The sequence below is a fragment of the Paramisgurnus dabryanus genome, chromosome 22 (assembly GCF_030506205.2).
Source record: "Paramisgurnus dabryanus chromosome 22, PD_genome_1.1, whole genome shotgun sequence".
NCBI lineage: Eukaryota > Metazoa > Chordata > Actinopteri > Cypriniformes > Cobitidae > Paramisgurnus > Paramisgurnus dabryanus.
The window spans coordinates 27,703,668-27,718,110 of NC_133358.1; the positions used below are offsets into that span (position 1 = coordinate 27,703,668).

The 14,443-nt window shown below is 32.9% G+C and overlaps 1 protein-coding gene across 2 annotated transcripts in view; it reads left to right on the plus strand.

Moving 5' to 3' along the window:
- Positions 1-11,291, plus strand: part of tmeff1b (transmembrane protein with EGF-like and two follistatin-like domains 1b) — a 31,063-nt gene extending 19,772 nt beyond the window's left edge. Inside the window, exons 4-10 of one of the 2 annotated variants that reach the window (XR_010529175.2) lie at positions 1,709-1,735; positions 4,477-4,576; positions 5,145-5,316; positions 6,176-6,232; positions 8,620-8,740; positions 8,826-8,987; positions 10,514-11,291. Coding sequence is in view for 1 of the 2 variants with exons in the window: in XM_065258585.1 (XP_065114657.1) it covers positions 1,709-1,735; positions 4,477-4,576; positions 5,145-5,293; positions 6,176-6,232; positions 8,620-8,740; positions 8,826-8,987; positions 10,514-10,598 (701 nt within the window). In the remaining variant the exon portion in view is untranslated. The remainder of the gene's footprint in view (positions 1-1,708; positions 1,736-4,476; positions 4,577-5,144; positions 5,317-6,175; positions 6,233-8,619; positions 8,741-8,825; positions 8,988-10,513) is intronic. The other variant, XM_065258585.1, reaches the window with a different exon arrangement.
- The last annotated feature ends 3,152 nt before the right edge of the window (positions 11,292-14,443 follow it).

A 14,443-nucleotide genomic window follows, 5' to 3' on the forward strand; every position in this document is an offset into this window, starting at 1 on the left:
GCATGGTTGTTGGTGCCAGATGGGCCGGTCTGAGTATTTCACAATCTGCTCAGTTACTGAGATTTTCACGCACAACATTTCTAGGGTTTACAAAGAATGATGTGAAAAGAGAAAAACATCCAGTATGTGGCAGTCCTGTGGGCGAAAATGCCTTGTTGATGCTAGAGGTCAGAGGAGAATGGGCCGACTGATTCAAGCTAATAGAAGAGCAACTTTAACTGAAATAACCACTTGTTACAACTGAGGTATGCAGCAAAGCATTTGTGAAGCCACAACACGCACATGTTTTCTTGGCACTCTTTAGTGCCAATTGGGCATCATTTAAATGCCACGGCCTACCTGAGCATTGTTTCTGACCATGTCCATCCCTTTATGACCACCATGTACCCATCCTCCTCTGATTGCTACTTCCAGCAGGATAATGCCACAAATCTTGAATCATTTCAAATTGGTTTCTTGAACATGACAATGAGTTCACTGTCCTAAAATGGCTCCCACAGTCACCAGATCTCAACCCAATAGAGCATCTTTGGGATGTGATGGAAACGGGAGCTTTGTGCCCTGGATGTGCATCCCACAAATCTCCATCAACTGCAAGATGCTATCCTATCAATATCTAAAGAATGCTTTCAGCACCTTGTTGAATCAATGCCACGTAGATTTAAGGCAGTTCTGAAGACGAAAGGGGGTCCAACACAGTATTAGTATGGTGTTTCTAATAATCCTTTAGGTGAGCGTACGAAGATTACAATTACTGACTTTAATAATAATAAGATCATTAAATTAAAACAAAACATAGATACTATTATACCAGTATTTAAACATAATAATAATTAAACATAAATATAAAACAAATATATTCTCTAAATGGCCATAACAATCAACTTATTCTCAGATGTTTCTCCTAAAGTTGTTTAGGAGAAATAAAAATAGAAACAAATGGGACAATATGAAGAAAATTAAATGAATGTAGATTTTACATGGGACACTATCTGGATTTGTGTAAATTTAAAGATAAATGTTTCAGTTCATAATGAAATCTTATCAATAATATTGACGTTTGATTGCAGACTTTAAAACTTTTTACCTTTTTTAAAACTAATGGAGATGTTTGTGAGATCTCGTCTGCGTCTGAGACTTAAACAAAAGTTCAAATTTTGTTCTTCTTTTAATCTCATTGATGTCTAGAAGAATTAACTTGAAATAACTTGAGATCTTGTGTTTGTAATGAGATTTTCTAGTTTTTGGCTTTTATTTGATTTGTTTAACAAAAAGTAGGCAATTATGTTCATTTTTAATTTTTTTAGTCGACTCATTTGCATCGAAATTGTAATTCGATGTACGTTCTTTACACTGTCAGACTACTATCCTTTATAAAATAACATTTTTATATAATGCGTATCTGTAAATATCACAGATTATCAATAGATTAATTAAAATATGTTTTAATTTTGATGGCTTTAGTTCTGTATATTTAGAAAAAAAATTACGGCTCTTTCTGATGGACCATCACACATGGTTTAATAATTTGAGATGCTATTTTTACGCCATGTAAAAGCAAATCGATGCACGCCCAAATGTATTAATACGTGGCTTTCTTTTATGAACTCAGATGCTTGTAAACATTGCATCAGTAGTAAGAGTAGTGTCTTATGTTTGTGTGTTTAAAGTTAAAAATGAACCCCTGACTGTTTTGTTTTCGTTTCAGACGGCGGTTCAGGATCTGGTGATGGAGGTGAGTTTTCTTTCCATTTCTGACTAAACAGCAACCACTGTAGCATGGAGAAAATTTTAGCTTCTAGGATTTTGACCTAAAGGCTTCAAATGATCCCAGTACTCCAGATCTCTGTACATCAGCCAAACACGACATCTGAGGTTATTTTTAAAGCCGTCATGCTGAGGTTGGCAGGTCTGTGATACTGGGAGTCGGTTTGAACCTCCCCTGCTCCTCTAGTTTGGGATTTTGAAGATGAAGGTCGGTCAAGAGCTGTCATTAGTGTAAATGACAGACCACAGCAAAAGAGGAATCTAGTGCTCAGCGGTCCTTTCAAATAATCATCTAAGTTGTTAATCAAATAGGGGGCCTTTTAAAGTTTTTGAAGAGAGGTCAGAATAGTTTTACACTTTTTGTACCTGCCATTTACTTTTTTCTTTCGTCCGTTCAACACAAAAGAAGATATTTTGAAAAGTGACTTCCATAGTATTTTGATTTTCCTACTATGGAAGTCAGTGGGTACCATTGAACATTTTTCAAAGGTTTTTTTTGTGTTCGCCATGAAACTAACACAGGTTTAAAAAACAAGAATGATGGCAGAATTTTCATTTTTGGGTGAACTATCCCTTTAATGGTATCAGTATATATCAAGACCACATATACTGTCTGCGTGCCTTTATAACTCTCATCTTCTGTTTCACAACATGTCTTGTTTATTATGTTTACCTCGCTTTAGCATTAATACAGGTTTTGGTTGCAATCCCTTATGAAAATTAACCATGGTTTTACTACAGTTAAAACCAAAAAGTATGGTTACTATACAGGGCTCGCAAAATTTCAAAATCCCTGGTAGCCCTTCGGGAAGGTACTTTTCAATTTTTGGTAGCCCGAAATTAATATAAGTAGCCCAAATAAAAAATACATTATTTTAATCCTGGTTCCATCCAAGCCAACTTTTCCTGCCCATGTCCAGCTAACAATGTTTGGTTCCCAAAACGTTCCCCTAACATTAGTTTGTGGTTTCAAGAACGTTATTTTCCAGTGTTTGTTTTTGGTTAGCCAGGAACGTTTTCTTTAAGAAAATAAAAAATATACGTTTTTTAGGTTAGTTTAACATTCCCTAGCGTTATTTCTAGGTTACATTTACGTTCCCCTAAAGTTAGAATAAATCAATTATTTTATTACTGAAGTATTATATGAATGTATTATATTTTTTATAAAAATACCTCAACACTTCACACATTGTTAGATAACATTATATTTTATCAAATATATAAATAACCATTGACTTCAACAAAATATAGAAGACTTAAAACAGATATTTATTGAAAAGGAATAAACGTTTAATTCACTTTAGGTTAACAGATCTTACCACAGCGGTTTAGCTGCCTGTCTATTATTAAACTTTACAACAATTAAAAGTTTCTAACATCGTCTCTTCATATACACGGAAATCACTAAAATATATTTTCGTTCACACATGCCTATTGAAGTTAACATACTAAATGAAGAAAGATAAACAAATTGCTAGAATAATGTTAGAATTAGATACAATATAATTACCAAACTAAATCTGAGAGAATGTAAAAATATTTAAAAAAAAAAATTTCTCCCTAACATAGCCTGAACGGCAGGGCGGAGGTAAATTTTGTTATTAATATATATATATATATATATATATATATATATATATATATATATATATATATATATATATATATATATATATATATATATATATATATATATATATATATATATATATATATATATATATGAATAAAAATATTAGGGCTGCATAACAATTAATCGCGACTAATCGTTTGCAGAATAAAAGTTTTTGTTTACATTATATAAGTGTGTGTACTGTGTACAATAATTATGTATATATAAATATAAACATATTTAAGAAATATTTACATGTGTATATACATTTTTATATTTATATATAATTAATTTTATATATAAATATAAATACCTTACATAAAAAATAGAGATGCACAGATACTGGTATCGGGTATCGGCCTCGATACCACATTTTCTAAAGTACTCGTTAAAAGTCCCCCGATACCAGGCATCGATACCACGGTCTGAGAAATGTCTATGTTTGAGCGGCGTGTAAGGGGTTAATGCCTCTTGTGTTGTCCAAAGAGGCAGAGTTTACAACAAACTGGAAAACTAGTCCCTTGTTTTTTTGTTAATTTATATGACTAAAGCTGTTACCTGTAAATTTAAATAAAGTTTTTATTAAGTACTCGGTATCGGCAAGTACTGAAATGCAAGTACTCGTATTCCAAAAAAGTGGTATCGGTGCATCCCTAATAAAAAATATATATTTTTCTTAAAGTTGTACATAAATGTGTGTGTATTTATATTTACATAATTATTATACACAGTAAACACACTTATATAATGTAAACAAAAACTTTTATTCTGCAAACGATTAGTCGTGATTAATCGTTATGCAGCCCTAAAAAATATGTACATAAATAAATTTTATATAATATAAAATTATATATTTATTTGTATTTATATATATTTACACACACAATACACATACAAATATATTATGCAAACGATTAATCACAATTAATCTTTTGACAGCCCTAGTTACTACACTTTTACAAAAAAAAACATTAATTTTCGCTTGGGACATTTTGACTTTAAGTATTGTGATATTGACAAAATGGGGGACCAGTAGTTGCTGTTAATAAATCAAAATGCTTTTATTTCTGCAATAACAGAATCTGTCCGTCTTACAGAATATGAAGGATCGGGCACAGACTCGGGCATAAAAGTCACGAAATGCAGTAACTGCAAGTACGGCGCAGAATGCGATGAAGATGCAGAGGACGGAGACACGTAAGTGCTACATTATTTCTTTTGCCATTTTTATGTACGTAGCTTTGCCAGTTTAGCTAAATGTTGGTTATTAATGACTTCCATGCTCAGTGTATTAAAGAAATGAAAGTATGAAATGAGAAACAACGGCCATTGTGTCTAATATAAAAGCATGAACGTTGGAAAGAATTCAGCTCCTTTCAAAGCCAAAAAATAACACTCTTCCTCCCATGGGAAGGCAAAGAAGCAGTGAAATAGTTTGTGTTGTAAAAGTTTTTCTGCCTGCTTAGTTTTTTCCTTTATGTTTTCGCGTTTCCATGCCAAGCGCTAATGAACAGTATGGACCGAATCCAAGAACCGCTTCCAAGGACATGAGACTCCAAAGCCCAGGGAAAAATTTTCATACGTCAGCACTCGTAGCTGGTACCAGAATGGCCCTCTTATGAAGGGCCATTATCGGTTATATTACCTTAATGAACCACAAGGGGGAGACACAAATTACTGGAGAGATGCTGGTTGCACCAGCACAATGTTCTCGCCGTGCATTGTGCATCTGTCAGATTCATCAAATTCGTTTTTTATGTTGCAGCTGCTCGTGCAAAATCGACTGCAGTGGCCATAATGAAAACCCGGTGTGTGGTACTGACGGAAACTCGTACCATAACCCCTGCCTCGTACGGGAAGCCTCCTGTATGAAACAGGAGCAGATAGATGTCAAACATCTGGGAAGATGTCCAGGTCAGAATCTGCTAAAGGTCACAGTAAGCTCTTAATGATGCCATAAAAGAGCTATTTTTTGGCTGTATGGTTCCATAAAGAACATCTTAAGAACCTTTAATTGGGTTTTTAGACCACAAACATTTTATAGACATTTTATGAAATAGTTCTTTGAGGAACCAAAATGGTTCTTTTATGGTATCACAGTGAAGAATCATTTGTAGCACCTGTATTTTAAAAGGATACATGGGATAATAATAAAAGACAAACATTTGTGGATATTCCTAGTTTTTAAAAATATTTAAATCTCACATTTAAACTTGGATTTTCATTGCTGATGTTATGCTTTACGTGAGATTTGTGAATAACCTAACACAGTCTCACCCCATGGCGTCAATATTTGACGACACTTGACCATGCGTCAATATGTTGACACGGAGGGTATACCTTTCGCGTCATTTTTTGACGAACTGGGGACTTCAATACTATTACGTCCGTTGCATTCTCTTTCCTATTATCTTACCATTTTCGCGTCGGTTTAGGGTTAGATTACGCAAAATTAAACAGTGTACGCGAAATTAAACAGTTGTCACCTGACGTTGGGGTTAGAGTTAGGTACGCGAAATTAAACAGTTGTCACCTGGCGTTGGGGTTAGAGTTAGGTTTGGGTAGGGATGTCATTATGTAAATCTAACCCTAAACCGACGCGAAAATGGTAAGAAAATAGGAAAGAGAATGCAACGGACGTAATAGTATTGAAGTCCCCAGTTCGTCAAAAAATGACGTGAAAGGTATACCCTCCGCGTCAACATATTGACGCATGGTCAAGTGTCGTCAAATATTGACGCCATGGGGTGACACCATGAGTCCTCTAAAGCAAATCTGTGTTTTTTCATTATTCAGATAAAGACAAAGCTAAAAAAACTGATGTTGGATCTCCATACAAGCCTGAGATTACTGGTAAGCACACTTTTAATGTCATTCCTCATTTAAATTTTACATTGCCTTTAATTGTGCTGATTTATCAATAGTCATATAATCGATAGAATTAAATTTAATGTAATTCGTGCATTTAATAATGATGCTTATTAAAGGAGTCGTTCACCAAAAAAATGGTCTCCATTGACTTTTTGACATTTTTATTCCTATTATGAAAAAAGTAAGTGGGCCCCATTTTTGGGGTGGACTACTCCATTAAAGGAATAGTTCCCCCCAAAATGAAAAAATGCCCAATTTGTTTTTATAATGTTGGGTTAGAGGTGCAGCCTGACCTCAACTCGTACACGCATACGGTAGTGTTGGGCGATATGCCCCATTGTGAGATCGTCCTATCATCAGCCTGTGAGATCGCGGATACGCTATAGTATCGGGGAGCGGGGCAATAGTTAACTAATTTAATTATTTGTTATAAATAAATAAGGCACTTGATTGGTGGACAAAAAGAAGCTGATTTACTTAACACCGCCATGACTGCAACCTTCTTAAAACTGATGCCATTAATCCGAGCGTGTCATTGATGCCCAGGCGCTCTGAAATTTCCTGCCTGCCAGGGAGCAGGAACAACACGCTCGCTGGTTTTAAACCCCTGCATGCCTAACATAACCTCTCTAGTGCAAGGAAATGACAGAAAAAGCTTATGTGCGAGGAAGAGTCCGGGTCATGCGCATTACAAGTACAGGTGATAGACGGAGCCAATGCCAGGCGCGTTCAGGTCCGAGCAAGAGTCCAAGATGCGCGCATTACAAGTCAGAAAAGCGCCCAATGTGCATGTTAATGTAAAACTGTTATGATAATAATAATAACTATTGCCAACTATTGTCATGAAAGCCTGCTATCACCCATATGTCTGACAATCGTTGATAAACGATAGTATCGTCTATTGGCACAACCCTAGCGTACAGCCATAGTTTATAAAGTTTAAAATATAAATATTTTCTCTTCCTCCAGAAGACATTTTTATTAACTATAGATTAGTTTTTGATGAATGAATGCCATTTTTGCAGCTTTTAAAAAGTGGGGCACCATCCAGTGCCATTATAAAGATGAATAGTCAGGATATTATTTAATATAACTCTGTGTTTTAGCTAAAAGAAGAAAGTCATATACACCTAGAATGGGTTGAGGGGTAAAATATGGGCTGATTTTTCTGGAAAAACAAATATCCAAGGCACTCGAGTGAAAATGTTAGAAAGCCTTTAATACACTGGGCTACATATAAAATTAAAAGGTAGATCTACGCGTTTCCATGATTGACATTAAGAAGACCAGTGCAGCACGCTCTGCTATTTCTTTTATATGGGCTAATTTTTATTGTAGGGTGAACTATTCTTTTAACCTCCTATGACAGTGGTTTTCAAACTGGGGGCCGCGAGATGGTGCCAGGGGGGCCCCAGTTTTATGACATTTTATGAAATACATTCATTTATCATGAATTCTGTGTAATTAAACCTAAAAAATAATACGCCAACTAACCAACAGCACTACTAGGTATAATTTTATATGTTTTGTTTAATTAAAATATTACATTTTAAAAAGTTTTTGTCATAAATTTTCTTTCGGGGGGCCGCAAAAAATGCACTGTACACAAGGGGGGCCGCACGCTGAAAAAGTTTGGGAACCTCTGTCCTATAACATACGTGGACATCACTTTTTTTTTTAACCATTTAATTCTGTCCAACTGGAACCTGTTGTACACCAACGTGGATAATTACACTGCTTCATGTTCAAAGAAAAATATTTGGTTTAGGGATGCTTAACGATTAATCGTGATTAATCTTTAGCAGAATAAAAGTTTTTGTTTACGTCATATATGTGTGTGAACTGTGTGTAATAACTTTGTATAATAAATGTACACACATGCATGTATATGTTTTAGAAATGTTTACATGTGTATATGCATTTGTATATTTATGTATAATTTTTATTATATATAAATATAAATACTTAATATATACATTTTTTTTTCTTCTTAAAATTATACATGAATGTGTTCATATTTATATATATACATATTTATTATACACAGTTTACACACATATGTGATGTAAACAAAAACTTTTATTCTGCTAACAATTAATCATGATTAATTGTTTAGCATCCCTAATTTGGTTATTATATTTATTGGTTCTTCCTAACCCCAAATAGCTGGAAGAAATCTGAAAAAAGCTTGGGTCTAGGAGGTTAAACATGCTTTATTATAAATGTAATGTGTTGCTTTAAATGTAGAATAAATGTACTTATTCAATTTTAGTCACTGCTGATGGTTAAGTTAATCAGGTAGTTAAATAGCTACGTGTAGTACACTTTAAGCACTGTAAATTTACGATAAGTTGCTTGTTCTGTTTTAGACCCAGCTAAAGCAGGTGATGGTAAAGGCTACGGCTGGATGCCTGTCCCCTGCACGGATGACTACGCAAACTTCTGCGTTCATGGCCAATGCGAATTCAATTACGGCATTGCTACCTGCCGGTCAGTTTCATGTTAATGAAAAGTTTCATATATTTTGGTTATATATATACACATACATATTCTTAATATCAATATATATTTTCAGGTGTGATTCAGGTTACACTGGAACACAGTGTGAGGAGATCGCAGACTTTAACATCTTGTATGTGGTGCCCAGTGGACAGAAACTTCATTATGTGCTCATAGCTGCTATCATCGGAGCTGTGCAGATCGCCATCATTGTGGCTGTTGTCATGTGCATTACCAGGTGAGAGTCATAATATTTGACAAATGTGACCATGGACCACAAAACTAGTCATAAGTCGCACGGGTGTATTTGTAGCAATAGTCAACAATACATTGTATGGGTCAAAATTATCATTTGGATATTAAGAAAAGATGATGTTCAATGAAGATATTTTGTAAATTTCCTACCGTAAATATATCAAACATGTATTTATCATTAGTAGTATGTGTTGCTAAGGACTTCATTTGGACAACTTTAAAGGCGATTTTCTCAATATTTAGTTTTTTTTGCACCCTCAGATTCCAGATTTCCAAATAGTTGTATCTCGGTCATATATTGTCATATCCTAACAAACCATAAATGGGCCAATGATGTGACGTTAATTAATTTGTCTCCGTTTGGTTCAATTAAATGTAAAAGGCTTAAAATTTCCAAATAAATTTGCAGATTACTTGCATACATTGTTTTTTTCTAGTTTTATTTCATTTTGAAAGAATATTTGGGGGATATTTGAAAAATTGTCAATGTGGTGTAACCGTTCTGTGTCAATTTGTTTAAATAGTATTTTTCAAATGAAAATATAAATATATTCATAAAAAAATGTGGAATAAAATATAATCATCTAGTTTAGTGTAATATGATTTTTTACATAAATTTTTACATAATTTGTCAACAAATATTTAAAAAACAGAGCTGTTTTAAGCATATGTCGGGACAAATATTACAAAAACGCATTTAAATTTACATTAAGAAATAACTAATAAAATTATATTTTAAAATGTTTTTTTTATTATTACGTTTACATGCCATCAAGGTGGATAAAATATTTAATATTTCTCATTCTTTGGCAAAATTGGCGGTTACACCATTTGACATTTTCAGGTCCATTCAGTCTTAACTATAATAAAAATGTAGTTTTTTTATTGCAAAAAATTAACATAAATAAACTATGTGCATTAAAATATACCTGATGCATGCCTTTAAAACAAGTTTTTTTTAAATATTTTTTAATTTCTTATCTTGCCAAACCGTTTTTGTCACTGACCCAAATGTATAATAAATGTATAATATGTATAATAATTTAAAAAAAAATCCATATGGCTGGTTTTGTGGTCCAGGGTCACATATATTACAACATTCTTCCAATACATCCCGTAAAGATTAACTGACACCATTATAGTCTCAATTAAACCAATACAATTCCCATTATAACCATTAAATCTGTTTTATAAATATTAAATATTAGTGATAATTCGTTGTTTATGCAGCAGGGTATTAACCGTACCTCCGCTATTACAGGTAGAAGCGTTATTTTGGGGCACTGTTGAGAATGCAATGCTGTATCCATGTACTTAAGAATCTCAGACAGTTTCTCTGTCATCTAGTAACACTGAATTAATGGCCCACAAGCACCATAGATTATGTATTTCATTATAGCGCAAGCTGTTTATGGTTAAACATTAATGCAGGGTGTATAAACCCAAGCCCAATATTACAGTGCTCATTAAAAGTGATGTTATTTATGTGGTTTATTATGTGTCTTACAGGAAATGTCCTAAGAATAATCGCGGAAGACGGCAAAAGCAGAACTTAGGACATTTTTCATCAGACGCCTCTTCAAGGATGATGTAGCTTGTTTTTATTTTATTTTTTGATACTTTTTGTACCGAGTGGATTACGATTATTATGTGCATTTTCGTTCGTGCTTTCTTGACTCTGGACAACAAGGTTATTTTCGATCACGTTTTATTTCGTTATTTTACGGGATGGTGCCTTATTGTTTGTTTTTCAAGGACATTTTAGGTACTTGATGTCAGTGGTTGACACTGTCTGAGGAATGATAAAAGCCAGCTCTATTTGTCGAGTGTTTTTTGTTTTTGTTTTTTTTACTTCATTTGTGGTACCACGTATCATTACACGTAACTCACGGCAAATAAACTGTGCCACTGGACGTCCTCGATTTCATGGAATGTGCTTCTTACTGAAAATATGAACTCTTGTCTTTTAGCCCTTCGATCATTTTTATTTAAATCAAACATAGCTGAACACCAAATTTAATTGGGTCACAAACAAGTTTGCCGACGAAGTGCTGACGTTTACGGTTTCGTTTTGAAAGGAATTCCAGAGAATGAATTGCAATGTGTTTGACTAGCTAATCTTATCAATGTTGAAATGTTTGTAGTTTTTATGTTCTAATGTTATTGGTGTTGTCAATGTTGAAATGGACATTATTGACATTAATTTAATTCTACGAACTGCATATCGCATGACCTGTGAAACTGTGTCCAGTGATGTAGATTTAATAAAATTTAATTCTCAGTCTTACAGATATTTTGTTCCCATTTTCAAACACAATCTCTTTGTAACTATTTTATAAGGTGGCTAATTTGTATTAATTTGTATGACCTCATTCATACGTTTTCGCCGTTGATGTTGGTTTAGACGTGGGGGCTCATTATTGCTTTTTTCTAACAATCAAATCTTTTGAATTCATTTGAAATGTCATCTCGTAAAAATAGTTACGAATTCCTATGAGGTCAGTGTTCCGTTGCATAAACTGCTTGGACTAGTATTACAAGTTAGTCATTTAATTCAGTTGGTCGATTGGTCTAATTTGAAGAAGAAAAATATAACTGCCAATGGGGTAAGCAAACAAATCTTGAATATTTTTCCTAAACACTAAATACAAGAAAAATGTGCTTACCCCATTGGCAGATTTTTTTTGCTTGTTTTATGCACAAAATCACTTGAATTTGACTAAAAACTAGACTTATTTTCTTGGGTCGTTTTGCTCATCAAGAAAAAGCCTCTTAATTTAAGAATTTTTTGGAAGTGAATGGGGCTCATGATCGGTTTGTTTCATTTATCAAAATATCTTCCTTTGTGTTCATTAGAACAAAGACATTTTTACAGGTAACAACATGAGAGTCAGAAAATGATGACAGAATTGTTATTTTTGGGTGAACTATCCCTTTGACTTAGTAGCTGTGTTTATGCAACTGGCCACAGGTCAGATTTCAAGATGAAAGGTACTTGTTGAAAACATAATTATTGTGAATGAACCAAGACATAATGAATGGGGGGCAGTGCACCCACCATTAGGATCAAAGAGGATCAAGCAGGATGAAATGTACAGCTGTGAATAGAAGTAAATATTATCACTGCAAAAAAGTATTTTTGTCTACATTGGGAAAAAATTACTTTCTTACTTAGTTTTTTGTCTTATTTTCAGTAAAAAAATCTATCTAGATTCTAGTTTTCTAGATTCTATCTAAAAGTCTAGTTTTTAGACAAAAAATATCAAATTAGAGTGATTTTGTGCATAAAACAAGCAAAAAAATAATCATCTGCCAATGGGGTAAGCACATTTTTTTTGTGTGTGTTTAAAAAATAATTTCAAGATTTTTTGCTTACGCCATTGGCAGATTTTTTTTGCTTGTTTTATGAACAAAATCACTTAAATTTTATATTTTGTCTAAAAACTAGACTTATTTTCTTGGGTCGTTTTGCTCATCAAGAAAAAGCATCTTAATTTAAGAATTTTTAGATATTTTTACTGAAAACAAGAAAAAAACAATAAGTAAAATTTTTCTTGAAAGTCATTTTTTGCAGTGTGTATATTTGTTTTAAGTAAAAAATATCTAAAAATTCTTAAATCAAGATGCATTTTTTGATGAGCAAAATGAAAAAATAAATCTAGTTTTAGACAAAAAAAATCAAATTTATTTGTGCATAAAACAAACAAAAATAATCTGCCAATGGGGTAAGAAATTTTTTTCTTACACTGCAAAAAAAATGACTTTCTTACATAGTAAGAAGTAGTAAGAAGTTTTTTGTACAAGTATCTAAAGAAAAAAAAGTGAAAATTTTTCTTAAACACTAAATTCAAGAAAAAATGTGCTTACCCCATTGGCAGATTATTATTATTTTTGCTTGTTTTATGCACAAAATCACTTAAATTTTATATTTTTTGGTCTAAAAACTAGACTTATTTTCTTGGGTCATTTTCCTCATCAAGAAAAAGCATCTTAGTTTAGGAATTTTTACATATTTTTACTGAAAACAAGACAAAATACTAAGATCATTTTTTCCTGAAAATAACTTTTTGCAGTGTATAAAATCAATATGTATTTTCTTGATGAGCAAAATCTAGTTTTTTAGACAAAAAATATCAAATTTAAGTGAATTTGTGCTTAAAACAAGCAAAAAAAATCTGCCAATGAGGTGAGAATTTTTTTCTTGAATTAAGTGTTGAAGACAAAAGTAAACTTATTTCAAGATTTTTTTCTTACCCCATTGTTTGTTTTAAGCACAAATTCACTTAAAATTGATATTTTTTGTGTAAAAACTAGACTTATTTTCTTAGGTAATTTTGCTTATCAAGAAAACGCATCTTAATTTAAGAATTGTTAGATATTTCTACTGAAAACAAGACAAAAATACTAAGTAAGAAAGTCATTTTTTGCAGTTTAAACACTAAATTCAAGAAAAATTTGCTTACCCCATTGGAAGAATTTTTTTTTTTTGCTTGTTTTATGCACAAAATAACTTACATTTTATATTTCTTGGTCTAAAAACTAGACTTATTTTCTTGGGTCATTTTCCTCATCAAGAAAAAGCATCTTAATTTAATAATTGTTATATATTTCTACTGAAAACAAGACAAAAATACTAAGTAAGAAAGTAATTTTTTGCAGTATAAATACTTAATTCAAAAAAAGTGAAAAGTTTTCTTACCCCACTGGCAGATTGTTTTTTGCTTGTTTTAAGCACAAATTCACTTACATTTTACATTTTTGTCTAAAAACTAAACTTATTTTCTTAGGTCATTTTGCTCTTCAAGAAAATGCATCTTGATTTAAAACATTTAAGATATTTGTACTGAAAACCAGAGAAAAATGCCAACATATGAGATAATAAAGTCTCTTGTAAAACACTTTAGGTTAGATGTTGGACTGTGAATAAATGTTAGACTGTCATGGTTTGGCTTAGCAAGTCAACCTAAGTAACACAATCTATTAGCGTAATCTAATTATAGACTGCTGTTCTTTCAGTTCGTTTGAATCCAGTTCAAGTATCACGTCCTAAGATTTCAAATCTTGGGCATCTCTACAAAATGTCTTGTTCATCAACAAATCACGTATCTTAAATTAAAATAATATCTGGAGAAATACAAAGACCAGATCTGAGAAAGTTTAGTCATGTAAGTCTAACAAAGTTCGATTTTGTGTGTAAGAAAATGGTGTTGAGTGTCAGCTGAATGAGTTTTTGAGATGTAAGATGGCCTCAGTCAGCTATGACACGACTGATGGGTAATTATAGACGGGACTGAGGTTTAATAATAGACAGCAGCTGGTGGCATCATTTCACGGGTTTGGACAGAGTCCTCTGAGCCCAAGGAGAGATGAAGATCCTCTTCCTTAAGGTGGATCAGTTTTCCCCAGGGCACTGAATGGCCAGCATGCAGTCTGATAAAT